The sequence below is a fragment of the Dipodomys merriami genome, unplaced genomic scaffold (genome assembly GCF_024711535.1).
Source record: "Dipodomys merriami isolate MVZ:Mamm:240054 unplaced genomic scaffold, mDipMer1.0.p SCAF_15, whole genome shotgun sequence".
In the NCBI taxonomy this organism is placed as follows: Eukaryota; Metazoa; Chordata; class Mammalia; order Rodentia; family Heteromyidae; genus Dipodomys; species Dipodomys merriami.
This window is the reverse complement of record NW_027202826.1, coordinates 749,847-777,654: the sequence shown is the minus strand read 5'-3', so window position 1 is coordinate 777,654 and position 27,808 is coordinate 749,847. Positions and strand designations below refer to the sequence as shown.

The following is a 27,808-nucleotide window of genomic DNA, read 5'->3' as shown; positions in this document are numbered from 1 at the left end:
ATGCATGCAATACTACAGTACAATATAAATCTGAATCAGAAAAAGAAAGTTCTATGATCCTCAATTAGTTATACAAAATTGTAATCCTATAAAGTGTCCCACTATAGAACAAGGTGAGCACTGAAATTACAGGAGTGAATTCAGAACTGTACAAAGGAAATATTACTTCATAATCTTTAGTTAACCTGTAGCTATAGTTACACAGGAGGTCATAAAATCACATTCTGAGGTTGGATTTAAAAGACGGATAATTTTATAGCCACTCATAATATCGGGGTTCAGGCTCGTTGTCTTCAGTGGCTGGAACACGACGCTTTGGTCATTCGTATGATGGCAGGTGGTGCCAACGTTGTCTCAAAGGCTAAATATTAGTTCCTCGGAGTCAAATGACAACTCATCACCTTAGTCTTTGTCCAACCTGCACTCAGCAGTGAAGAGCAGCGGCAGAGGAAGGTGCCTTGGTACATCAGAACCTAATGATCTCCCACGCATGCTGTCCATCAGTGTTCAGACCCGCGGGCAAGGTCACCTTCTCCAACAGAGCACAGGAGCAGATGGATGGCACTTCATCTCAGGTTATCTTCCATTTCCAAGACGCTCTTCCTTCTCTGAAAAGTGCTTTGGCTTATTGCATCTACAATCTGTTCGGAGTACAAAATAACAATGTATTCTCTATGCGAACATTTAAGTTGCTTTTTGAAAATGTGCTCCCTTTTTCCTACATGTCTAAATGTTTTAAAGTGCTCTTTGCGACAGCCATGTCTTATCTGCTTTGAGAACCCATTTTAATTTTAATTTCAGTTTCTTCGTGATCTATGCTGTTCTCAGATAAAAATGATAGTTCAAACCAGTCTTCCCACCTACCACGTACATCCAGAAATAGTGAATCTGTATTTCTGGTATTTATCCATTTCCATTTAATCCTATAAGTATGTATGAATTCATATGGTTTACCTCTTGTTCACCTTTAGAAAGCTCTTGAAAATGGGAGCTATACCCAAGTCATGGTTGTATTTCACAGCACTCTCTAATATGTGTCAATTACTCAGTACACATTTGTAGCACAAAGGAGTAATTAAGTGAATGTGGTTTGATATTTATATGGATGTGTACTTCAATAATGTATGCTAAGAATTACATTTAACCGTACCTGTTACCAGTATCTTTATATCCTTCTTTCCTCTTCCATCTGACAATTGCTTTCTTACTTTCTTGTAAAGTTTCCAGTTCTTTATAATAACCTTTATAATAATATTGTTTATAGATCCAGTATTTATATGAAGAAATATTACAGTAAAAAAATAACATCGAGAATGTCCTTATTCTAAGCACTGTTATGGTTGCTTCTAGGTAGCAGTTGAAGCACTAAAAATATTTTGTTAACGTGCTTCTTCCATCTAGTGGCAAAAAGCAGTAAGAAACAATGTCCTAAAGATATGGAGAGTGAGTATTTCTTAATACCATTTTAGAAAATGCTGGTGTGAGGGTTCAACAGCCAACATTTAAATTACAGGTATGGAATAATTATAAAATCATTTTATAGTTAAATGCATCTAAAATATATGTAAATACGCAATATACTGCCATGTAAACCTGCACTGCAAAACTGTATATATATATATATATATATATATATATATATGTATAGTTAATACATATCTTTTAAATGTAAAAATAATAGTAGTTTTAGCGAGCTGGCAGTTTTGTGCTGGGCTGTTGAAGTTCCTTTATGTCGTGTATACTTTCACAAAGGCCTATGTATGCATGTAAAGCTGCGTGTCAGCCTACTGTAAATTGGGATGGACTTGTTTAGGGAGGCACAGTCACATACATGGAAAGACTTGTTGGATAACTAAAATTAAGTATAGAAACATGGCTACTGTGCTATAATGAGTCTTAAGAAGAACTGAGAACCACTGAAACTGAACGCACCCTTGGAATTGCCAATTAACGTGTTTTTACACTAACAGGAAGCGGAAGGCTGTGCCATCTGAGGCCCAGGCCGCGGGAGCGGGAAAAGCAAGGCCGAAGGAGGCAGAGGCCGCGGTGAGGACTGAGGATGCTTCAGTGCTCTGACCACTCCGCAGCTCTGGCCCTCACGGGCCACCGCTCCTTCTCGCTACGTGAAATCTGACCGCTTCTCCAACATGGCTTCCTCACTGAAGAGGTAATTCACGTTTTAAAAGGTAAATGTGGGTTATGCAGAAATGGAAAAAAACAAAACAAGCTTTCCCTTCCTTATTTGCGTGGAATTAACCATGTGTAATGACAATACAAAATAAAGAGCTTACAAAGTTTTAAGCATGTGAACATTATGCCCAGGCTCCAATTCAAGTCCCACCACCACCACCATTAATGACAGCCAGCGCAGATGTCAGAAGAGAGCCTCTTAATAAATTTGCTGAGAGAGAAGACAACAGAAACCCTTTAAATACCAGAGACCTTGCCACACCACGGACTAACTTGTATCAGTATCAAGTGACTTCCTTTCACATCTGCTGTTTAAATTTTGACATTGCACATATCTACTTCTAATTCCATGGGCCTGGATCAGACTTCTGTTCTTTTACTTTAAGCCTGCACTTATCTTTCCCGGTGAAGTGTGTTTTGAGTATGTAGTTCATAAAATATCTTCTATTTTCTTTGAATCATATACTTCTTATAAGCCCAGGGTTCATGTTTTGTTTTTTAGTGGTATTGCAGAGGTCTTGAATATTCTATTAATAGATCATTATTCTTTATCTAAATGTTCTTATTTATCTTTCCTTTAAGCCCTGATATTTGACAACTTGACCCCGTCGATTAGCAAGGCTTTCAACACAATTTATTTTATTTTATTCATTGAGTTTTCATTTGCAGTATACTTCAATTGGTTTTTCAGAATTTCTATATCCCTATAATCTTGTATTGTCTTCCTTATTTCATACAACTATTTATTTTTATTTTCTTAGAATTTATTTAGACATGAATTCATACTCATTCACTGTCATTCTTATTACTACTCTTTTGAATTATTTTTGATAATGTTATATACCTTACTGCCATTAGAATTCTTTACTCTAGAATTGCTGGCTTTTTGAGGACTGACATTGTGTTGCTTTTTTCACCGTATTTCTTATGCTTCTGTACTCACATTTGTACAGGTGAGACTAAGTCACAGGTTGGAAGTTTTAATCACCTGTAATCTTTTGGCTGAAGTATTCTTAACGGTCAGGAAGCACTCAGTGACAGGGTATGCATAGCTCCTCAAAACCTGACTAGCTCAGAAATCACAGAATCATCAGCTGAAAACCAAATCCAATACTTAAATAAAGTAAATATAACTGGAAACATTACTGATAGCACCAATAAAGAATAATAGAATAATAAATAAAGAATAGACTAATAAACCAATAAAGAATAATAGAAGAATTACAGTTGTTACAGTCCATGTGAGGAGCTTAAAACATTAAATGCAGAATAATTGGTAATTAAGGAGCGAAAGGGGAGGTGAGGAAAAAACAAAGATGAAGGAAGGGGCTGAAGCATACGGTGTGAAATAACCTAGCCACTGCAGATGAACATAGCAATGACAAACACACATAAAAACGACAGCACTTTGTCTCCTGACGTGTTTGTTCTGGTTCCCTCTGAACCAAGGATTTTTCTTTTGATTCTCACCCTGGTACGGCCTAGGTGAAGAGTCACCTAAGGTCCTGAGCCAGGAGCAACGGTCAATGGGGAGGGTGCGGTAGTTCTGGAAGTGGCGGAGCCCTTGGGTCCTCATGCTGGTGGTGATCTAGACTCTCGTGAAAGCAGCTGAGGTGAATGGAGAAGCCTAGCGTCAGGATGTGCTCCAACGAGCTGGCCTACTCCCGCTGCTCGTTATAGGACACTAGGGGCCTCAGGTGGCCCCCGCACAGCCCTGCAAGTCTGCTATTTTCTCACTAGACCTCTGGGCTGGACTGTTGGTGGCAAGTGGCCAGCATGGGGCCAGCTATCACCACGCAGATGTGTAGGGTCCTGAGTCTAGGCATGGAATGGTACAAGCCACACTGCTTGGAGTTTGCCTGTTCATCCAGCTTGTCTGGTATGGGGTCTCCGTGGTGCTGAATAGCTGCAGGCCCTCCGTGGAAGGTTAGCTGTCTCCCCTCTACATCTTCAGACTGCCATCTGTTTGAAAAGTAGTGTCTGGCATACAGCTAGATCTTACCACACAGCACATCCAACGATGAATGCACCCCGCAGAGATTTCCACTCCCACAACCAGCACGGGGAGTGGAGCTCAGAGCACAGAGACCCTCTAGGCTCTGCCTGGACAAGGTTTGCCCTTTGTGTCTTTTGCAGCTCTGAAACTTGATGTTTCTTAAATCTCTTAATTTCACCCGGCACCCGCTTATTCCCAGCACCCTTCTCTGCCTTTCTAAAATGCCTTCCTTTCCTTGTAGCCATGGATCTAAAGTTTTATTTCAGACTCATGACCATCTTTGGAGCTGTGAATTCCAATTTTAAAAAGAAAAAGATTTAGCTAAGAAGAACTAGAGAACTGAGAAAGGGAGGTCCCAGAAACAGGAAGGGAATATTTACAGGAAGCAATGACCAACACTGCCAATTCTTCTGACATAGGAGCAAGATGATATGAGTTGCTCATGGTAAAGTCAACAAAAATCATGGTACCCTTTTTTGGCCATCAGAATAGCAAAAATCTCATTAGAGAAGCTTGATAAGAAATGTACTAGTTACCTTGCTTACGTAATTGTAACCCCTCTGTACGGCATTTTCACAATAAAAAAAAGAGAAGCCTTAGTATAAAAAGAACTTTGAAAATATAAAGTCTTTGTGAAATAAATAAGCAACATGTTACAGGGTAGATCTTGGCAGCCTGTGGGTTAAATGGTGTTGTTCAAAAGTGGTTGGATCTTATCGGGTGGCGCCCGTGGAAGGGAGTTAGGTCCTGTACGGGGTACCTTCAGGGAGATTTGAGACGCTAACCCTTTCCCGTCTTATTCCTTGATTTCCAGATCCCTTCATGTGAACAGGCCTCCCATCACACGCTGCTGTGTGAGAAAAGCAGGGCCATGTGAATATGTCTGGTGTTTTTATAGTAATGGAGAGGTGACTAACACAGACGCAGAACTTTTCTCCTTTTATATGGGATGTCCTGGGAAAGAAAGGCACCAGCCAAATCTCCAAACTATACCATGAGAAACCTCTTGGCAAACGAATGAATGGTATTTGCTAGCAGGAAATGACTTGCCTAGGTAATAGTTTTAGCAGTATGTATTTGTTTGGCTTAAGGTGTTTTTGTTTTTGTTTTGATCATGAGGCTTGAACTCTGGGCCCGGGCGCTGTCCCTCAGCTCTTCAGCTCAAGGCGAGTACTCTACCACTTGAGCCACAGCGCCACTTCCAGTTTTCTGGTGGTTAATCAGAGATAAAGACTCTCACAGACTTTCCTGCCCAGGCTGGCTTTGAACCATGAGTGTGTTCAATCCCCAGTACTAGAGGCAGGGGAAAGGGATTTAGGGGATGAGACTTACTGGCAAACACTTGTAATCCCAGCACTTGGAAAACTGAGACAAGAGGATCCTCAGGTCAAAGCCAATCTGGGGTATATAACAAGACTTGTCTTAAGAAAAAAAATGGGCATATGTGTTAAGTAGGACATAGACCTTTTCACATTAAGTTCCATATCTGAAAACATAGTCATATGGTCTTTGCCTTTTTTAACAAAGGAAATGGCTGAAGCCCAGGCCTCACGCAGTTATAACTGCTGCACTGCACAGAAATCCTTCTTCTGCGTAGACAGTAAGTCACAAAGAAGTCCAAGAGGGCAGCAACAGATTACTGTTCTAACTAAGGAAATGGCTGAGGTGGGAGACGTAATTCCCCCTCGCTGCCTTTTTAACCATCCTTCTAGCTACATAGAGACAGATTGTTTCTGGAACTAAACAGCAGACCATCAGGAACCAAACAATGGCAGTTCCTCTGATTGCTACAGCTATACTTACGATGAGCACTACAAGCAGTCAAAAGCTTGTATGATTTCCTTCACCTAGCAATGCATTCTGCTCAATCCCAACTTCAGTTTTGTCCATTAGAGTTTGCATTTCATGAGATGGAAACCAGTAGAAATTTACCATACTATCACAATAAATACACAGTTTTCATGGAATGTTACCATAATCTAATGTTACCATAACCTACTATTAAAAACAAGATAGTAGACGAATTAATGCTATCAGCTTGTTTGCTCACAGGAAAAATGTCAAGAAGAAATAAGGACCAAAATCACCAGCTTGAAAGTTAAGTCCAGCCCAATCTGAAAAGTTCCTGGGTGATGGCTAGAAATGTTCCTCAAAATGCGAGAAAGGAGGCGTTGCCATGGACCCGTCTAACAAGCAGAATGCTCAAAAGATGACATAGCTATTTTTTTAGTTACTTCTACAGGTATAGAGTTACACTTTATCACCATGCCATAAAAATAAATGTTAATTAAGTAGAGTCTTGAGGAGAAACACGAGAAGATGCGCAGAGAAGCACTGGAAGATGTACGGAGGAGAGAGACACACGGAGTCCTGCCAGACCTCCTCATCGGGCTTGCTCAGATCATTCTAGACTGTCTGCCTCTACAGCCCATGCAGACTTGAGGCCTGGGGTAGGAAACAAACAGGACTATTCTACAATGACCTCGTGGGGTTTGGACTTGAAAATCAACGGAGGCAGCAGTTACCGCAGATGTCTGACAGACAAATGCTGGCTTGTTACTAGGAATTGGTTAAAACTGTCCTTGCTATGGAAGGGAATCAAATAATGCCTGGTATTGGTCACTGAGCCAGGAAAGGGCACCACAGCAAATACCTCTGACAGAGAGGAAGAGCTATCTGGATGAGAACACGAAGAATAGAAACTCAGAGGGAGCAGAGCGCGCAGAGGGCCGGTGACGGGCAGCTGAGACAGAGCGGCACCTGCCTGGCTCCCAGGGAAATTCTTACCTTGAATTTGGACATTGACAGCTGTGTCTCTTGCATATAGATTAAAAACCCTGAGGGGGGGAGGACAATGAGTAACATTTGAAAAGTTGGCAGTGCTGAGGCCTGCTAATTTAGCAATGAACAAAGAATCGGCTCCAGATCTCGGAGGAGCATTTGGATATTTACAGCCTTTGGGCTGCTGCCAATGGCAAATGGGTTCTAGATGGCTGGACAATAAAGAATATCCTATGTGCATGCAGCTAGGGAAATCTCTGTGGGAACTGAAGATTAAGGAAGGTCATGTGGTTGCTCGTGAAATGTCAAGACGTGTGCCTTCGCTGGATCCTGGAGCTAGCTAGCTAAATTCTTAAGACACCAGGCAAGTAGTTTCAGATAGAACAACCTCACAGCAGGGCGCCAGTGGCTCACGCCTGCCATCCTAGCTACTCAGGAGGCTGAGATCTGAGGATCACGGTTCAAAGCCAGCCTGGGCAGGAAAGTCCATGAGACTCTGATCATCAATGAACCACCAGAAAACTAGAAGTGTGCTCAAAGTGGTAGAGCTCCTGCCTTGAGCAAAAGAGCTCAGGGGCAGCACCCAGGCCCTGAGTTAAAGCCCAACTGGCAAAAAAAACAAAAACAAAAAAAACCAAGAACACTATCCTATCTTCAAGTTATAGCTGTTATATAATGATACCTGTGAAAACTTGTTCTACTGAATCTGGAAATCATACAAAGAGAACCTATGATTTATTGACTAATGGACTTCCATCACTACGCCAAAAAGTATGGAGTATGACAGATGAAAATAAATATAATTTCTATTGGAAAGTAATAGTGTGATCTGAACTATTATGGTATGCCAAACATTTAACCTAAGTTCATTTATACCATAAAATAAAAAGCAAGTTTTATATAAATAAGAAAATATTTGAGGAAATGAATCCAATATGCCAACATATGTAAAACCCATGGAAGTTCGTTGATCAGATAACTGAATTTGGCTTTAGGAAAACTATAGTCACAAGACTTTATCGGCACATTGCACCATGCTGCATATAACTAGATGGAGGCAGAGGGCCAGAGTTAGTAAAAGAATACTGGAAGATCTATGAAACAAAGGTGATTAGGTCTGGCTCTGTTCATACAATGTACAGCCTGGTGGGGTCAGGGATAATTCAGGCCATGTACTGCTCTTATGGTTCTAAATCCAGGGCCATAATTGACAAAGGATACCACTGTATGTCTGTGGTAGAGCTCACCAAACGGAAGCTATCTAGAGCTCAAGGAAACAGCATGTCAAAGCTGCTCAGAGAGGAAAATACGCCCAGCGCTGGCAGCCGCAGCATGAGGCTGACAGTGAGACACAGCACTGGCTTATCCCTCAGACCGAAGACAACTGGGAGTTCGGACAGGAAAAGCGCTTGCAAGGCGCCGTGCGGCTTGTATAGAGGAACAACAGCCAGTGAACTCAACGCCTACCTCATCTTCCCCAAGACACATTACAACCAGGGCATTACAAGCATGACATGTGCGGAATGGCCAAGGCTAGTCTACCTTCTGTGGGAGAGGGCGGGAGAGGATCCAGGAGAGCCAGGGCTCTGCTGCAGGGAACCATGCGTAAAGATTCTGACTTTCCTTTCCTTTCCTTTTTAAGGACAGTGGGAGATTACTTACGGCTTATTACTCCTTCTGTCTTCAGAGGCTGTAACTAGTTCCCTGGCCTATCCCTTGTCATTGACCTGGAAGTCTCTCCAAGAAGCAGATTGTCTTCTTCCCTTACATACTATGAAAGACAGCAACTTTAGTATCAGAAAACATTAGAAAATCTTTTCCCTGACCAGGTGAGTTACCACAACTATCACTCATGAACACTGCCTGGAGGGAAATGTCTATAAAACAGAATGGTCATTAGGCTGTTTTGGAAAGAATTTGTACTCTTTAATAAGTAAGAGCAAATCTTGGCAGTAATCATAAAGGTTTATCCATTGTGTAAACATCACAGAATCTGTTGAGAAATAAATCTTGGGATTAAATCTGAGAAATACATGGTAGAGATGAAGGTCAGACTAAGGTCAGAAGACAGACTGAAGGGAGAGCGATCAAAGCCACTGGCTTGTGATCTGTTCCAGAGAACAGTCAATGACAATTTTATTGGAACAGTATAGGTTTCTGTCATTGACCAAAATATTAAGTTCAGTGGATGACTAAACTTCTATCTATGGACCTATGCTGCTTTTAGTCATTTCTACCTAGAGGACATATAGGATTTTGTTTCTGTGAAAATGGAGATTCTAAACAAAGCCTCTAAAATTTCAATTTCTATTGGTAAAGAGAAACTGTTAGGTAGCAACTAAATGTCTCTGCAAGTAATAAAGCTTTATTTTCAAGATTGCTAGTGTTCATCATGGAAGGTCACAGGATCCAGCAGAAAGCAAATAATATTTGAAAACTCTAGACGAAAAATTTTATATACATGACTAGTACATATTAATTACACAGAATACCGACCTTTGTTTTGGCATACTGTACATGCATGTAGCATGTTTTGACAATTTCTACCCACCACTACCCCATCCAGCCCACTCCTACCCCTTCCCAGGATTCCCCTCCTCTTCTCCGTCTTCTTTCCACATACATGTCATGAAAAAAAATCCACATATGAAAACACGAAGAAAATCCACATATGAAAAACATGAATACTTGTCTTAGTGTCTAAATTCACTTAACATAATTTGCCGTTCTATCCACTTCCCTGCAAATGACAGTTTTTTACAGCTGCACTATGGAATGGATGGATGGATAGATAGATAGACAGACAGACAGACAGACAGACAGATCACGTTTTCTTTACCCATTTACCAGTTGATGGACATATGGCTGATTCTATAGCTTGGCTATTATGAGTATTTCTTTAAAAAACATAGATGTGCACATTCTTGTTATTAATCTACCGAGTTTATTGAAGAGTGATATGGTTGGATCATTTAGTTTTTTAAAATAAGTCTCTATGTTAGCTATGCCCCACCAACATTCTAAGGGTCCTACGTATATTTTATATACAGGTTCCTTATACTCACCAGCAATGTAGTCGCACTGTGGTGAGATGGAATCTCAGTATAGTTTAAAGCTTCATTTACTTATCAACATAAAGAATACATCTAATAAGGCCATTTATAATCATTAATCATTTACTCATTTATTGATGGCTTTCTCCAAATTTTGGCGCTAGAAACAGGGTTCTAAAGAAAATAAAACAGAATAGGATGCACTGTTTCGCTGTTGTTTTTAACGCACTATGTGGTATTTTTGTTTCTTTTGTATGTTCTTCCCCTATGGTATAACCCTTGTTATCACTGTACGATTCCGGTGCCCTGCATCTTGTATATACATCTTCCTAATTTGGAGAGGGGAAGGGAAATAACAAAATGCTGAAACAAGGACACAGGATGACCCATTGAAACAATAAGACATACAAGACACTATGTTGAAAACTTGCGGGGGGCGGGGAGGAGTTAGGGAGGTGGGGAGGGAAAGGATAGCAGGGGAAAAACAAAGGAGGGGGTAACAACGCTCAATAGGAAATGTACTCATTACCCTACTCATGTAACTGTAACCCCTCTGTACAGTATCTCTACAATATAAAATTTTAAATTAAAAATATAAAAAAATTATGATTTCTAGAGGTATCAGTAAGTACTTAAAAAGAAGAGTTAGAAAAAGTACAAGGAAAAAGGAAGCAAAATAGTTGAGAGAAAGAGTATGGGATGGAATACCGGAAAAATTAGGATGAGCATGAATACATGAATACATGTAAAGTGAATACAACAAAAGTAATTTGAAGAAACAAAAATAACAAGTACCACATCCAACCATGGCTGCCACTATAAAATAAAAATACACAGCATTCAGTATTTCTTCCTTGCTGAGAAAGTGGGTATACTCGGATGCTTTGGTTCTTCAGTTTCCTTTCTGGGAAAGTAGCTTTGGCCTGTGTTTTGTTTTCCCTGATTTTGTAAGGAGTTAGGAGTGGAGGCGTTTAAGAGATTGGGCCTTGCCTTGCCTGCCAGGTTAGCTAGGCAGCAGGCCTGCTAATGCAGGGGGTGTAAGGGTTGCCCTCGGTCAGATCCCAGTGGGAGAGCCAAGGACCCCTTCCTCCCGCAGGCTGGACACTGTAGCTCACGTGGGCTGCCAAGGACGTGGAATTCTAGTTGACCCCGACTGCAGACAGTGTGCACCTTCCATCCTACCCGTGTTTAGTTCGCATTCCAAGTCTAGCTCTACTGCCACTGCAGCCGTCCTCACACTCACTGAGGCTGGGGTTGTGGTGATTAAGTCGTCAGCCTTTAGCTGAGCTCCAGCTGGCGATCAAGCTCCTTTCCCAAGGACATTGCTGAATCTGAGGCCACACTGGATCCCTGTCATTCCTTCCTTCACGTGGGGTATAAAATAGGGAAGTTCCAGAGAAAGGAGACTAGGCCTTTTCTCTTGCATCTAGGTCCTCCATGTAGGTAGACCGTGGATTTTATTTTTGTAGAGTGGCTGCTGAGACATGTTTATGGACTGTCCAGGACTTGCATTTGGGACCAGTCTTTTGCTTGTAGACCCTCTGATGGAAATTCTCCCTTTTTAACTGTTTTGTTCAGTGATCTATTTTAGAGTCCATTTTTTTTTTGTAAGTCCAATCTCAGTATTTCTAGATTTCATCTGGGTTATTTCCTGTTTACTATTGCTTTCACTTGCTTTCCCTTACCACTGTCTTACCACAGCCTGATGATTTTGTTCCTGGTTTGTGGAGGAGTTACAGAGAAGTACTAGCTGTGTCTAAGTTGTCATCATACATCCCTCATTAGTGTTTTGATTAGTATTAACATACTGATTCTGCCAAACCATGAGCATGAAAGGTCTTTCCATCTTCTAGTGTCTTCTTCACTTTATTTCTTCAGTGGTCTGTAATTTTCATTACAGAGATGTTTCATCTCGTGTTTTTGTTTCTTTAACTCTAATGAATAGTATTGTTTTCCTGATTTTCTTCTCAGGTGTACAGAGAAGCTATTGATTTTTGTATCCCGACTTTATATCCTGTCACTTAGCTGAATGTATCAGATCTAAAACTCTGATGAAAGTAAGTCCCCACAGTGACAGTGATCTGTGTTCAACAATGTGCTTACAGTGTCTAAAACATTTCCTAAAATGCTTCAAAGAAGGTATACTCTTCTGCTGTTGGGTAGAAGAGTCTGTAGATACCTGTTGTCTATTGTTCTACAGTACAGTTTAACTCTAAGGTTTTTTTATTTTTATTTTTTTGGTCTGGATGATCTATGTATTGAAGAGTGGGTTACTGAAGTCATCCACTATTACTGTATTGGGGTCTTTTTTTAGACCAGGAATATTTGATGCTTACAGTATAGAGAAAACAGCCTTTACTGGTAAATTAATGCAGAGTCCATTGCTTAACTTCAAGACTTTATTTCTATACACAGTAAAAATCCATCTAAGACAGGAAAAGTAGCTGTTTTAATAATTTGTGAATCTTAAGGATGTCTTAACAGATACAAATCTATTCCACTGAAATAATAGGTCACTATGCTCTAATATCAAGATTCAGAGTAGAAGAGTTAATATATATTACATAGCTTTAAAATATCTCTTCTCAAGCTGGTTAATGTTCATGGGTAAGATGGTAAGAGACATTTGGTATGATGCTTATACACAGCAATCAACAGCCCCTACAGTACCATCCTAGATACTGGATGAGATACAGTCATGAGAACCATCTCGACACTGTCGATGAAATCATCTACAGTCTTTCCATTTTCTTGTTAATCATGTACAATTTGCTACATAAATAGTGTATTTTCAGTGACCTGTATGAAAATGTTTGTGGCTAAAATATGTTCATGGCGCCTGAAGAGATATTATACTTGTTTATCTTAAAAAGTGAAGAGAAATTTATAGTTTACAGGATTTGTTTTCTATTAATTTCCTGCACAATAGGTTGCTCTGTTAGCCATAGGTCTGATTCTGGTTGCTTCCATTCATCTCCCAGCAGTGTGTTAAAACTGAAAGGCTTGAAATATTCTAGACGATGGCTGAAAACAAAGGAAAAGAAGGTGGGAAGTGGAACCAGTCATGTGTTTTTGAAGGAGTGGTCCTGAAGTGGGACTTACTTTGTCACAGCTGTGATAGAACAATGTTTTATTTTAAGAAATACCAAAGACAACATGTATTCCCCATGTATAATTTTTCTCACTCTGGCTATGAAACATTCAGCTATGAAAATACTCACTTCTCAAAGCATTTGCCTTTCAATTCTATGAATAGTTCCTCACAAGTGGAAAGGAAAAACAAAAATCAACTCTCAAAACCTAACTCATTCCATCTAGCCTTAACTCAATCATGTACCACATTCAGCATGGTGGACCATGCGTATAATCTTAGCACTTACAAGGCAGAGGTTTGCAGCTGACAAGGGCTACACAGCAAGTTCCAGATCAGCCTGAACTATGGCAAAACCTTGCCTCAGTAATTAAATTAAACCAATTATACTAAAGTCTTGCATAGCATATGTTCTTGTATTCAAACTTCGATACAATTGATATCAGCTATATAAGCAAATGTTTTTAGAAGCTTCGGATCCATATTAGAGGACTGACTTATTTTCTTTCTTTTCCAAAGCAAGGGAGGTTAATATGCAAGTGTTAATCCTAGTTTTTCTCTTTGGGGGGTGGGGGGGAGAGGGAAGGTATACATTCTATTTGAGCAAAGAAAATGATTTATTGGCCCTTTGCTTACACCAGAAAGAAAACACTATTTCTCTGACCATTTATTGTTGAAAAGGATCAGAAATTTGAAGCCACACTTCCCTATCAGTTGACATAAAACTAATACAAGATTTTCCTCACACTGATATGAAAGACTAAGCACTCTGCTCCTGATAGTAGTGAGAGAGACTGTCAGTCCACAGCTGATGTATGAAGAATTCAGAGGACTACCAAGGACCAGAGGGTCCTACCGGCGGCTTGTACACAACATCTGTAACTGAAAAGTATCACTACTGTTGTACCTCAACGATTCTATGGTTGGACACAGTGTACTTACAAGTCAGGCTCCTGTCCTTCTTGCATCTCATGCTGAGGCACAGGGTAAAGGGCTTCATAGTGTCTTTTATCGTTTGATCCGTGAATTGCAAATGAATTGAATTTTGTCACATTTGGTGGAAAATATGTCCAAGGAAGATAAGCTTCGCCTTTCCATTTTGTGTCTTCTTTAGACACTCTGAATGATAAAGCTAGTTCTTGCTACAACAATAATACGTGAAACACAAAGGTAAATTCAGACCTAGGCTTGAAACAATATGCTACTTATGCACTTAAGGAATTTTTAAAAATATTTTTACTTACCTTCCACACATTTCTTCTTCCAGAGAGAAAAAGCACCAAATGCTGTCCGTGTCTGTCAAAATTAAGGTTCCTCATGAGAGTCTGAGCGAGACCATTTTATTTTCCTTGCTATCTCCAAGTCTGGAATTTATGTTTTACAGCTAACTTTCCAAATGACTAAATGAGGCAATACAAACACTGGATAATTACAGGAAGAGACAGTGTGTTCATTTACTTGCAAATGACATCCTCGGATTTACCAAAGACAACTGCTGTGTCAAACCACAAAGTTTCATGTGCTAAGATTGCTTTTCACAGTCATTAAATAGAAACATAAAACACTTCATTTGTAAGATGGCACAGAATATGAAAAAAACAATGGAAAGATTTGGAGTTTATAATAAAACACAAATTCAAAAAATAAAGTCCTCTTAGAGAAGCTGCTTGAGATAGAAAGTATACAATATAGATTAAGCAGTTTACAAGGTAAAGATTTTAATCCTAGTTTATCTTCTCACACAACTGAACATGACCTGTTTGCTGCTTACATTTTTTAGCTTTCTGTAGTTAGCTTTGTTTAGTTTCTGATGTCACATGTTTTAAAAGAAACAGAACATATTCTCAAAAGCAAACTCTAATTAGAGTGCATAATTTGGTGGCTAACACTTGTAATCCTAGCTAGTCAGGAAGCTGGAATATGAGAATCATGGTTCAAAGCCAGCCCAGGCAGGAAAGTCCATGTGACTATTGATCTTCAATTAACTACCAGAAAACTGGAACTAAAGCTGTCTCAAAGTGGTAGAGCATTAGCCTTGAGCAAAAGAGTTCAGGGACAGCACACAGGCCCTAAGTTCAAGCCCTATAACCAACAAAAAAAGTTAGGATTTTAAAGTGAAGCCTTAGAAATAAAGGAGTAAAGCTTCTTCCATTTAAAACAATATTCTTCTTTATGCTGCCCTACCTGTAGTTAATTACCTTTGCCGGAATAGATGGTCAGAAGCAAAAACTGTGACTCTTGATTCCTAATTATCTTGATATATATAAACTACTCTGAGGATTGCAAATTTTAAAATTCATTAATTTATACAATGGCTACTGTGTAGTTTCTTACCAAAAGAAGATCTAGTTATTATACTTATCTAGTGCTAGTCATCACTTTATGAAAAAACCTAGTATTATCATCTAATAAAATAACTAAGGTTCAGATCTGAGAGCTTGGTAAACTATTGTTATTTAAATGAACTATAAATGTTGTCTTAGCTGTCTCATCGACAATATGAACATAATCACATAATAGCTGAAATGTCCTTACTTTTTAGGGCAGTTTATGAGAATTAATCATAGTTTTAAATGAAAGATTTTGACATGTTAAAAGATGACATGTAAAGTACATAAGTAGTCTTTTTAAAACAGTAACTGCAAACTAAGATTTTCCACATTAAACCTGGTAACAAAGCTAAACTAAAGAAAATAAAACGGCAACTAAAACTTCATTTACATCAGTGATGTGAGGCTTGCTGGCCAGGCCTAAGGAACAATGGCTCTTAAATATTGATACTCCCGGGAATCTACGTGGCATTTAAAGTGAATAATGACAATATATAGAAAATTTTCATTTATTAAGTAAAGAGTCCAAGGTTAATATTTTAATTAGTCAAGGAATATCTATTTATGATTTTTTATTCATCTTGAATGTAAAAATGACAGAGCATATACCCCCAAACCAAATGATAAATGAATAAATGTTTGCATATGCAATTATGAAATAGATGAAATCAAGGCCTAATCTAGGCAGTTAAAAATCCCCTAAAAAAAAAACATTTTCTTTTCTTTTTTTTTTTTTTTTTTTGCCAGTCATGGGGCCTGAACTCTGGGCCTGGGCACTATCCCTCAGCTCTTCAGCTCAAGGCTAGCGCTCTACCACGGGAGCCACAGCACCCTGTTTATGTGGTGCTGAGGAATCGAACCCAGGGCCTCATGCTTGCAAGGCATGCACTATACCGCTGAGCCACCTTCCCAGCCCCTAAAAGAAACATTTTCATAAGCTAGTTACATCGGTTATACTTGTGTCTTATTTCTGGACAAATAATAAAGACTAAGTAATGAAGGAAGCAGTTATAATCACTTTTCATTTGGGGAAAAATATCTTCATGCTTACTACAAATACTTTATTATTAAGCTGAAAATACCATCAAAATAATATCCTTAAACATTTGGAATATATATTCTTCACATATTCTGAATATGTCCTAAAATTGATGAAAGCAGATAATTCAAATTAGTTCAGGTTAGCATTCTCTCTATGTAGCTGGAAGTAAGCTCTTCTCTAATCATATGATTTTATACTTACGGACAAAGTTCAACTTCTAAATACTGCTCAGTTACATCATTCAAGAAAAATGCTTCTACAACTTTTGAAAAAAGAGATACAAAATAAGAAATTTAATTTACTTTCAGTAAGTAACAATTTATTAAAGAATAAAGAGTATTCCTTTAGAATATAAATTAATGAATTTTTTAAGTTATCATATTGTGCCCAGTAAAAAATAAAGCAAAACAAGGAGTTAAGCTTGAAAGAAATACCTAAGAAATTAGTCATCATCAACGTTCCCCAAATTAGATTGCCATAATTAAGAAGATTTACAAAGTCTAGTGCTGGTGAGGTCAGGAATAAACATCAACACATAAAGTCTGAGCCAGTTATTTTATTCTAGGAATTTATCCTAAGGAAATAAATTAGAGCTGGGCGCTGGTGGCTCATGCCTGTCATCCTAGCTACCCAGGAGGCTGAGATCTGAGGATCACAGTTCAAAGCCAGCCCGGGCAGGGAAGTCTGTGAGACTCTTTATCTCCAATAAACCATTAGAAAACCAGAAGTGGTGCTGTGGCTCAAGCAAGTTGAGTGTTCGCCTTGAACTGAAGAGCGCAGGGACAACGCGCCCAGGCCCAGAGTTCAAGCCCCATGACCAACAACAACATCAGCAAAGGAAATAAACCAGACAGCTAGGAAAAGAAATTAAAACTTAGAAATGACTATCTCTTGTTACATATAATTATCTGATATTATAAATAAAACTATTACCAGGACAGACAATAATTAAATTATGGAATTTATATATTCCATATAATGAAATACAATACACATGAAAATCAAAGATTCTGTTAAATATTCATTGGCATGGGTGATGCCCGTATTTTAAGTAGGTTGCAGAGCAGCAGACTACTGTGCATGAAACTGGAAAGCACATGTATGCTTGTGCCTGTATGTGTGAAAAATGGGCACAGAATGTTAAGACTGAGTCAGCTACCAGTGGTCAAGCCTGCAATCTTAGCTACTTGAGAGACTTGGAGAATGGGAGGATTGCAGTTTCAGTTCAGTCTAGGCAGAAACAGCCAATAGAATCCAGGGAAGCTGTAGATGGTGGCACACACTGGTTATGCCAGAAATGACGGACACATAAAATAGGTGGATTACAAAGCAGGTGCATGTTAGGGCAGGAAGTAAGACCCTAACTTAAAAATAATAAGGCTGGGCATTGGTGGCTCATCCCTGTGATCTTAGCTACTCAAGTGTCTATAATTGGAGCATCTGGTTCTAATTCAGGCCTCACAGAACAGTCCCTAAGATTCTATACTTCAAAAAAATACCACCACTACCACCAACAACAAAAATCAAATTCAAAGTATAGCTCAAGTGATAGAATGCCAACTGTGAGCAAAAAAGCTAAGGAAGAGTATTACAGAAAGATGAATCTGACAGCTCAATTATAGTACAGTACAAGGGGATCTCAGAACAAATCTGAAACCAGGTAATTGTGCAGATGTCTTCCAGTCTTGTTCTGATATGGCATAAAGTAAAAGCTAAACTTCATATTGGGCTAATAGTATTTATTCCTACAATATGGCATAAAGTAAAAGCTAAACTTCATATTGGGCTAATAGTATTTATTCCTACAATAAGTAAACAGTCCAAAATGTCTCTAAACAAGATTTATAATGTAAAGTGGTAATTTGAGGATATTTAGTGACAAAGCGGGTACATGTACTGATTTCTTCTTGTACCAGGTTACACATGTAAAGAAAGGGGATATAAAAGCAACATACACATATTTTCACTCCTCCAGTTACACACGGAGTTCACATAGGTAATGGATGTAATGTTGTGGTAAGAACTTGGTGGAAATATCAGAAACCGCACATACCAGTTGCTCAGAAGCACTCACTCCCTAGTGGTAAGAGAAAACAGCAACCGCCTACGGAGGTAAGTATAGAAAGATTTGTGCTTGTAGTAACACGCAGCACTTGGGCTTGCCTTCATAGTTCCAGAGCTCACTGAAAGGCTCTCCTGGCGCTCCAAGGGGTGCAGGCGGGTCATTGAAAAGTGGAGCACTGACCACCATCATCACATGCAGCCCAACAGAGACAGGCTCATGCTGCACTGGAAAGCCGTGCCAAGTGTGTTCAATGTCAAAATCCACCTGGTGACTTACTAGAGGAAGAAGCAAATGAAAACAAACTCCTTAACAATATACAAGGTTCTTTTAGTTACAAAATAAATGAAATTTCAAATGTCAAATAGAAGACAGAAGAGGAACAGGATGACAAAAGCATCCTAGCAAACCAACAGCCATCTGTGTGGTGGCAAATCACAGACTCAAATTCTAACGCTGGAAGACTTCACGTAGATCAAGCTCTGGAGTCCTTCTAGGGAGCACTAAAATCACTTTGACTCTACTACAGAAATGTCAATGCACTTAACTAAAACTTTAAGCCCATGAGTATATATTTTACACTTTGTCTTTTCATTGACCAGTTCGAAGGTATCTGAGTTACTGGATCCTTTCAGAATCAAGATATTAATATCAAAATCTTAATGAAACTTAATCATTTGACCATATTAAAAAAAATATAAAGCACCAGCTTCCCTCCCCACACCAAAAAGAGCCTTCTCACAGATCAATGACAGTATGGAGCAACTGTATACCTCATCTTTCAAAACTGATTTTTTTAATGCCTTATGGGATCGTAGAAATTACTAAGGAAAAGATGAACATTCCCAACAGAAACCTGTTTCCAAGAAAGAGAAATGCAAAGAAAACAAGTTTTCACTTAGTTGGTAAGACACAGGAAGTCTGGTAACACACTGTGTAAGGAGGACATTAGGAGCGGCAGACTGCTGCTGGAGTATACTGTTACATCTGAAAGTGCAGCATGCCAGTATCTATCTAAATAAAAAGGTAAACGTCCATTTTTACTCAATAATTCTAGTTTTAGTGGTTATATCTGGATTTAATCAAAACGACACAGCAGAAGGACATTTGTGGTTGCATTATTTAGAATAAAAAAATATTCAAATTAAGTGTAAATACCCTTCAGAGGAGGACTATAAGGAAAATTTGCTGTATTATACAGTGAAATACTGCATAGTGAGTAAAATGAATAAAGGAGTTCTGTAAGCACATGTAAATTAGACTGTGACATGAAAAACATAAGGTGCAGAAAACCTCACCGAATAAACAGGAAGCTAACTTGCGTACATACTTGTGATGGACACTTACACATGTGCAAGGAAGCACATGTAGCCAGCCACCTGCAAGACACCAATGGCGCACACTGCGTGCTGTTCTAGAAGATGCGGCTGTCTCAGACGTGGGAGAAGAGGGCCTTAGTTTATCACTTTTCTCCAACTATGTGACTTTTCAAGCATGATATGCTTTACTAGTGAAGGATAAATGAACAACTTTTAAGGACAAATCTCTTAAATAGTATAATGATTAAACATTTCCAAAATTTTAGAATAAATATTATCAAGGGATCATCTTAATGGACAGTTTTATACTGAGTATTTGGTCTTTCTTAAAATAATGTTACTGAAAGCCAGGTGCCAGTGGCTTATGCCTGGAATCCTAGCTACTCAGTAGACTGAGATCTGAAGATTGCCAGCCCAGGCAGGGTCCATGAGACTCATATCTTCAATTAGTCACAGAAAAAGCCAGAAGTGGAGCTGTGGCTCAAGTGGTAGAGCTCTAGCATTGAGCAAAAGGAGCCCAGAGTTCAAGCCCCAGGACTGGCAAAATCAATTAAAAAGTAGTAATAATGTTACTGGCTTATCTTTATTTTTTTCCACTTTTTACCTTCTCAAAATTAATACTCATCAAAAAAATAAAAAAGATAATTTTTCGATCACTGCCTTTACCTAATTTACTATGGCAAAGGAAATGAAGTTGGGGGAGGGGAAGGAGACTGAACTCTAGAGCTGAAGAACAGCATATTAAAAACATATTCTACAAAGCTTAAAAGAAGAAAACCGCTAAAAAGGTTGGTTTTGTGTGTGTGTGTGTGTGTGTGTGTGTGTTTCATCAAAGTTGCAAAGAAACATTTGAAATAATTCTGTGGACAGACCATTCATTCGTTTTTCTACAATCATTGTTTCTTTACAGTGTGCATTCTTCCATGCCCCATCCACTTACTGGAGAAAGGAAAAGATGAGGAAGTTTAAGGAAAGTGCCTCTGGTGCCAGAAGGAACCTGTCAGGGACCCCCTGGGAGAAGGGCTGACAGGAAGGAAGCCAGACCTTCCGGGAGCATGCTCAGTCCAGCAGTTGCAGCAGTGTCACCCAGAAGGGTAAGTACTTGCAGTCTCCACCCAGCAGGAATCACTTTAGGCCAGGCGGTGCCCCACTGACCACACTTGCTGGGAGGGGCTTGAAGGACTGACGCAAACACTTGCTTTTCTAGGAAAGAAAAATGTTGAAGGAACACAAATGAACAGCTGACATCTTGCTTAACTATTCTACTGTTTGAGTAGATTTTTAGAACAAAGAAGACTTTGCAATATAAATACTGTGCAAAGACTTGAAAATCGACTGTATCGTTAATAGAACATGGACAGCGCTAATTCATTTATTGAATCTATAGACATAAGCAAAAAAACCCCATAAAGTACATTATTACACTAACCATAAATTATACTACTGAGAAGTATATAAATACTGCTTAATGACTATGATATTAAAGTCCTATTTTCTGGGCTCAAATCCTAACTCAGGTACTTTTCTGTGTGACTTTGAACCTTGACTACTTAAACTTACAGTTTAATTTCTACATCAGATATTCATTAATTTTTTATCGTCTACTAGGGATTAAAGTGGGGCCTGGAGATAAATTAACAATAACAACAAAATATACAGAATAAAGAATGCCAGAAGAGCTATTAAGTATAGGTAGCACCCACCTTGAGGACAGGGGATGATATTAAAAGGAGAAACATTACTGGGGACACTACAAGGGTGTCACTATTTCATTTACTAACGATGAAAGTTATTAAAAAAATATTCCATTGAAATCGAACCAGCAGAGCTAGGGACGTAGCTGAAGTGTAAACACCTGTGCAAGGCCCTAGGTTTATCCCCAGCACAGGGGGATAAACCACACAGACACAAAACAACAGAAAAACTATTGTTTGTAATGGTTTTAAACTAGATCGTGCGATCCAAATAATTCAAGTCCACGCATAAAACTCTCATTTTGCTATTCAGTTAATACAAGGGCCACTCACTGATAACTAGGGCCGTTGGCTTTCATTCAAGCCAATAGATCTTATAACCGTGCAGTTAAACTTATAACCGCTTGTTCTCCGCCAACCTAAATGACAAGGTCCAAGGCTTGAGACCAGGTCTAGGAAAGCGCGCCCAGCCCAGACCGTCCAGCCCCAGCCCAGCCCGTCCAGCCCCAGCCCCGGCCCCAGCCCCAGCCCCAGCCCCAGCCCCAACCCGTCCAGCCCCAGCCCCAGCCCCGGCCCCAGCCCCGGCCCCGGCCCCAGCCCCAGCCCCGGCCCCAGCCCGTCCAGCCCCAGCCCCGGCCCCGGCCCCGGCCCCAGCCCCAGCCCCAGCCCAGCCCGTCCAGCCCCAGCCCCAGCCCGTCCAGCCCCGCCCCAGCCCCAGCCCCAGCCCCGCCCCAGCCCAGCCCCAGCCCCGGCCCCAGCCCCAGCCCCAGCCCCGGCCCCAGCCCCAGCCCCAGCCCCAGCCCCGGCCCCAGCCCCAGCCCCAGCCCGTCCAGCCCCAGCCCCGGCCCCAGCCCCGGCCCCGGCCCCAGCCCCAGCCCCGGCCCCAGCCCGTCCAGCCCCAGCCCCGGCCCCGGCCCCGGCCCCAGCCCCAGCCCCAGCCCGTCCAGCCCCAGCCCCAGCCCGTCCAGCCCCGGCCCCAGCCCGTCCAGCCCCGGCCCCAGCCCGGCCCCAGCCCCAGCCCCAGCCCGTCCAGCCCCAGCCCCAGCCCCGGCCCCAGCCCCGGCCCCAGCCCGGCCCGGACCCGGACACGCCCGCACGGACCCCGGGAGCCGACACTCAGGCTGGCGTCGACGCGCCCGCCCACGCTGGACACGCAGCCAATAGCGTGCGAGTTCCGTACGGCGCGGTGACGTCGGCGCGGGCGCCCCGTGATGACGCAAGCGGCGTCGCCGTCTCCAAGGAGCGGTCCCAGGCAGGGCTTTCAAAGTCGCGGGGCGCGCCGAGTGCACTTCCGCCGCCGGCCCGGGGCTCCCCGCGGTCCCGGCATCGCCCCCCGGCCCCGCGGCGGCCGGCGGAGGCGACCCGAGGCGCGGGGCTCGGTCGCCCGGCGCCGGTCCTCCCGCGCGGCAGCTCGTCCGAGCGGCCGAAGCCATGACCGCCCCGCGCTCCAGCTGCGGCTCCCCGAGTGACCCAAGTAAGCCCGCGCGCGCTCCGTTCCCGCCCCGCCCCGCCCCGCCCCGCCCCGGGCGCCGGCCGTCCCCGCCAGAGCGCCTTCCGCAGTGCCCGGTCCCCCAGCCACCGGGCGGCCTGCGCCGGCCCCCTGGGCGCGCGGGGCCCACGCCCGACCGCCCGGCCTCGGGCCGCCGCCGCCGCCGCCTTTCACCGTGTGCATTATAAGCGGGCGCCAGAACCGGCGGAAGGTCCCGAACAGCGTCGCCGGACTCTGGGCTGGGAAACGGTGGCCCAGGAAAGCCCGGTCTGGGTGTGGGGTCTGGGGAGCAGTGGGTGCAGAGGCCCCCCGAGAGCATCTGGTCTGTACCAGCCGGCTTCACTGTGTTCTTCGTGAGCTGTGCTTTTATGGCTTTTGTGTTATAATCAGGAAATCGCTAGTGGCCAAGCTTTTCTTCTAGAAGTTTTGTAGTTTTAGGTTTTACGTTTTTGTCCGGCTTCCGAGAGTGAAATTTTGTGCAGCGTATGAAGTGTAAGGGTCCTGTACACGGATTTCCATTTTAACAGATAATCTTCAGTCCAGCTACTCCGGAGGTTGATTTCTAAGGATTATAGTTCAAAGCCAATTCTGAACAGGAAAGGGAGACTCATCTCCAGTTAATCACCAGAAAGCTGAAAGTGGAGCAGTGGCTCAAAAGGTAGAGTTCTAGCCTTGAGCACAAAAACTGAGAAACAGCACCCTTGGCCCTGAGTTCAAGCTCCAGGACTGACATAATTATATTTCTATCTTTACAAAATCAGGTAGCTATATGTGTGCGGATTTATTTCTGAACTTCTTTATTTTGTTGATTTATTGGTATGTGGTGGGCATCACTGTCCTGATTATTAAGGCTTTATTATAAATCTTAAAATCAAATAATGCTAGTCTTTAGAGTATGCTCCTTTTCACAGTAGTTTTGCTATTGTAAATCCTTTGTGGATCTTATATTTGTATTAGGCCCATTGATCAAATTGGGTAGAATTAATACCTTAATGATCTTCAGTTCTCTGGCCAGTGAAAAAGTATACCTCTATTGATGTCTCTAATATATCTCAGCATGCTACTTTTTACTTTATTAATACATAAAGTTTGCACATCTTTTGACAAATTTGTCCCTAGCTATTGAAGTTTGTTACTATGTAAATGGTAGTTCTTTTACTTTGTTTGAGTTTTCATTACTGTTATATAGAAATGTGTTTTTGCAACCTTCAGTCTTGTGAAATTTACTACTTAGTTCCAGCAGATTTCGTGTAAAGTCCATTACACTTTTCTGCACAGTCCATCCTGTCATGTGAAAATACAGTTTTACTTGTTCCCCAATGAATGCCTTTCATTTCCTCTTCTTGCTCTCTCTACCAGCTGGGATTTCTATCCAGTACAGTTTTGAATAGAAGATATTCTATGTTGTCCCTGTTCTTAGGAGGAAAATTATCTTTTCAAATTAATTGTGATACTAGCTATATTTTCCTCATAACTTCTTACCAGGCTAGGGATGTTCTTTTGTATTCCGTGTTGGCTGAGTTTTTATCAGAATGAACCACCAAAAAATGAATGAGTTTTTTTAAGAAATTGTATTTATATTCATAAAGCTTTTTTTTTTTCTCCTAATGTCTTTGTCTGACTTTGGTATAACAAGCCTCTTGGGATCACTTTGTTCTGTTCAGCTCTTTGCAATCTTGAGTAGGGATATTATTATTTCTTCCTTAAATGTTTGATTGAATTCACCTGTTAAGCCAAGTAGGCCTGGAGTTTAACTCCTAGAGTGACTTATTACTTGTGTATGTGAGGGGTAACTTCTGCAAACCTCAGGTACCCAGAGCTATTCAGCCTTCTATGCTGTAGAGACTGAGCATTCCTACTTGAAAATTTGAAGTTCAAATTGGAAATCTAAAACTTTGTACTAACAAAATAGTGCAGATTCTGGGATATTTGTGGTACTCAGATTAGGGGGCTCCACAAGTAAAGTCTATTCGTTTTCCAAAATCAGAGTAACTCTGAAATCTGAATTAATTTTGGTCCCTTCTGTTTAGGGTATGGGTGCTGAGCGTGCATTTTGTCCTGCTGTTTTCAGTCAGCTGGTTAGGGTCCTTTTGCTCTACCCAGATAGGAATCATGGGTAGATAAGGAAAAAGTCTTCCAGTGCTGGTATCCAGAGCACACAATACCAAAGATGAGGCTGACCTGGTGGACCCAGAGCCTTACCCGTCCAAGCCTTGGGAGCTAGGAGCCTGTCATTCCAGGCTTTAGAAAGCAGAGAGGCACATGGATTGGAGACATCAGCCTGGGCTTTACCCCTAATGCCCCTGGCACGTGGCAGCTGTTTACCACCCTTGGCTTTCAGGAGCAGTGAACCTCAGCGAATCACAGTGCAGACCCAGCAAGCAACAGCAGGTGGCAGAGTGGATAGGGTTACATCTTTGTGGCTTCTGTAGTCAGGACCTATGGCCTCAGATACCTATGGTGCCTTAATGTTTGTCAGTTCCTTGGAAGTCTTCCAGCTACAGGGGCCATGATTTCTCTTCTCTGGTTCTTCACAGCCTTCTTTCCTTCCTCATCACCTCTTTGATTGTCATCCCTCGTTGTCTTTGCTGCTTCTGCTCTCTGTTATTTCTGCCCTGGCATGGCATCCTAGCATCATTACTGCCACCCTTACCACTGCTATTGCTCTGCTGCTGCTTCGTCTGTCCTGTCTTCCTGTTACCAGCTTAGTCTGCTCTACTAATGATAAAAATTAAAAGAAGGCAGAAAACAGACCCTTTAAAAGAAGCCGTTTCTTGGGCATCATGTTGTACTACCCAGGGGACAGAGTGAGCCAAAGCGGAGATGTGGTAAAGGTGTTTGTACCGGTCACAGCTGGCTTTTATATGAATGACGTTTTTTTTTGCACTGGCCTCTTGGGGAAGTACCCCTTGAGTTGGTGAAAATGTCTGAAGGACTGTTAGAGTTCACCAACGCTTGTGATGACAGAAAGTCTGACATGAGCTGTTGGTTATGGTTGGGACAGTGCCATCTGAAGCCAGAGTTGTGCTTCAGCAGAGTAACTATCCAGGGATCCATGAATGTTCAAAGCAGCTGGGCTGGCATGAGGGCCATGTGGCTGGTTGTTTGTTTGGCTGATGACTCTTCACTCAAAACAGCCAGGGCACCAGAGAATGGTATGACTGCTGTCAATTAGGAGATCAAACTGCTGGCCCCCAACATCTTAGTTTACACAAAGAAAAAAAATAATAAACATTAAGAGAGATGCTTACCAAGAACAGGCCTGAGGACCAATAGAATAGAGCTGAAGACCCAGAAACAAATCCACAGACTTATTGCCACCTAATCTTTGATATGGGAGCCCAAAAAACAAGATGGAAGAAAGATAGCCTCTTCAACAAATGGTGCTGGCAGAATTGGCTAAACGCATGTAGAAGCAGATCACACAGTGTTTTAAATACAACTGGTACCAGGCACCAGTGGCTTACACCTATAATCCTAGCTACTCAGGAGGATGAGATCAGAGGATCACAGTTCAAAGCCAGCCCAGGCAGGAAAGTCCATGATCTCCAACAAACCACCAGAAAACCGGAAGTGGCAGTATGGGTCAGTGGTAGAGTGCTTGCCTTGAGCTCAGGGACAGCACCTAGGCCCAGAGTTCAAGCCCCACAACACACACACACACACACACACACACACACACACACACACACACACACACACACACACACACACACACACACACACACACACACACACACACACACACACACACACACACACACACACACACACGGTAACATCACAGAACCCACAGAGTCAGTAAAGTGGTGTCATGCTCATAGGATTAGAATAATAAATTTAAAATTTATTACTAATCATGCTTGATCAAAATGTATGTAAATTCATGAATCAAGTGGGCTTACTGTACTCGAAGAAAGGAAATTGATAAGTCTGCTTTACTTACATGTGTTGGAACTAAAATTTCAATAAAGATTAACAAATTGATTGCAGCAATGAATCTATATGAATGTAGGTATTTACACACATATGGTCATCTTAACTAGTGGGATCATTGTAAGCAATAAAAAGGTAGTGTGCCATTATAAAATTATTGCACACAGTTTATAAGAAAACCCTAGATTAAAAAAGACAAATCCAGTTTATCAATTGAATATTCAACAGTATAAATGAGTCAGTTCTCCACAAATTGACAGGTAGATTCAATGCAATCCATTTGACAACCTAGTCTGTGTAAAAGAAAACAAGTTTATAGAACATTAAAGTAGGAAATTTATTTTTTTGTTGGTGGTCATGGGGCCTGAACTCGACCTGGGCACTGTCCCTCAGCTCCTCAGCTCAAGGCTACCACTCTACCATATGAGCCACAGTGCCACTTCCAGTTTTTTCTGCTTATGTGGTGCTGAGGAATTAACCCAGGGCCTCATGCATGTAAGGCAAGCACTCTACCACAGAGCCACCTTTCCAGCCCCAGGAAATTTAATTTTATTGGGTATTAAAATGTAACTATTCAACTATTAGTTAGATAAAAATTGGTAGATTCTTATCTCAGTGGAATAGAATCAAATCTGCCCATCCAACATAGACAGTACAAATGAATGGGAAAAGTAATGTCAAGGAACTGGTGGTGAGTCCCTAGTTTATCCGTATAGTAGAGAAAGATAAGGTCTGCGGGGATGGCATGGTCGAATGCCTCCTGAGCTCAGATCACAACAATTCCAAATAAAAATGTTTGCTTCATAAAGTCTTGGACTGGGTGTT

The 27,808-nt window shown here is 41.4% G+C and overlaps 2 protein-coding genes across 7 annotated transcripts in view; one reads left to right on the top strand and one right to left on the bottom strand.

The window, feature by feature from the left end:
• Window positions 1-22,716, bottom strand: CUNH4orf33 (chromosome unknown C4orf33 homolog). 4 transcript variants are annotated; one of them, XM_070022090.1, is made up of 8 exons: window positions 22,660-22,674; window positions 21,892-21,977; window positions 20,909-21,067; window positions 18,647-18,823; window positions 16,685-16,745; window positions 14,356-14,407; window positions 14,054-14,253; window positions 12,406-13,044 (listed from the first exon to the last, which is right to left on the bottom strand). In XM_070022090.1, exons 3-8 carry the CDS (start codon window positions 20,919-20,921, stop codon window positions 12,912-12,914), a joined length of 636 nt encoding a protein of 211 aa, XP_069878191.1. In that variant the 5' UTR covers window positions 20,922-21,067; window positions 21,892-21,977; window positions 22,660-22,674; the 3' UTR covers window positions 12,406-12,911. The 4 variants fall into 4 exon arrangements, with proteins under 4 accessions (XP_069878193.1, XP_069878191.1, XP_069878190.1 ...); XM_070022092.1 differs by lacking the exons at window positions 12,406-13,044; window positions 22,660-22,674 and adding an exon at window positions 1-641 and having other exon boundaries at window positions 21,568-22,018; XM_070022089.1 differs by lacking the exon at window positions 21,892-21,977 and having other exon boundaries at window positions 22,660-22,716.
• A 76-nt stretch (window positions 22,717-22,792) lies between these two features.
• The window catches only part of Sclt1 (sodium channel and clathrin linker 1), a 68,060-nt gene continuing 63,044 nt past the window's right edge, over window positions 22,793-27,808 (top strand). The window contains exon 1 of one of the 3 annotated variants that reach the window (XM_070022085.1): window positions 22,793-23,032. In XM_070022085.1, coding sequence (XP_069878186.1) covers window positions 22,990-23,032 — 43 coding nt within the window. In that variant the 5' untranslated portion in view covers window positions 22,793-22,989. Of the gene's footprint in view, window positions 23,033-23,287; window positions 23,370-23,412; window positions 23,706-27,808 lie in introns of those variants that run through there. The other 2 variants (XM_070022086.1, XM_070022087.1) reach the window with 2 other exon arrangements.

Excerpts from the sequence above, each read along its gene's own strand:
- CUNH4orf33 (XM_070022089.1), bottom strand. Across the intron at positions 16,746-18,646 it reads TGAGCTCTGGAACTATGAAG|TTGTAGAAGCATTTTTCTTG; the intron begins GCAAGCCCAAGT and ends TTTTTTCAAAAG. Across the intron at positions 14,408-16,684 it reads TTAGAAGTTGAACTTTGTCC|ACACGGACAGCATTTGGTGC; the intron begins GTAAGTATAAAA and ends TAATTTTGACAG.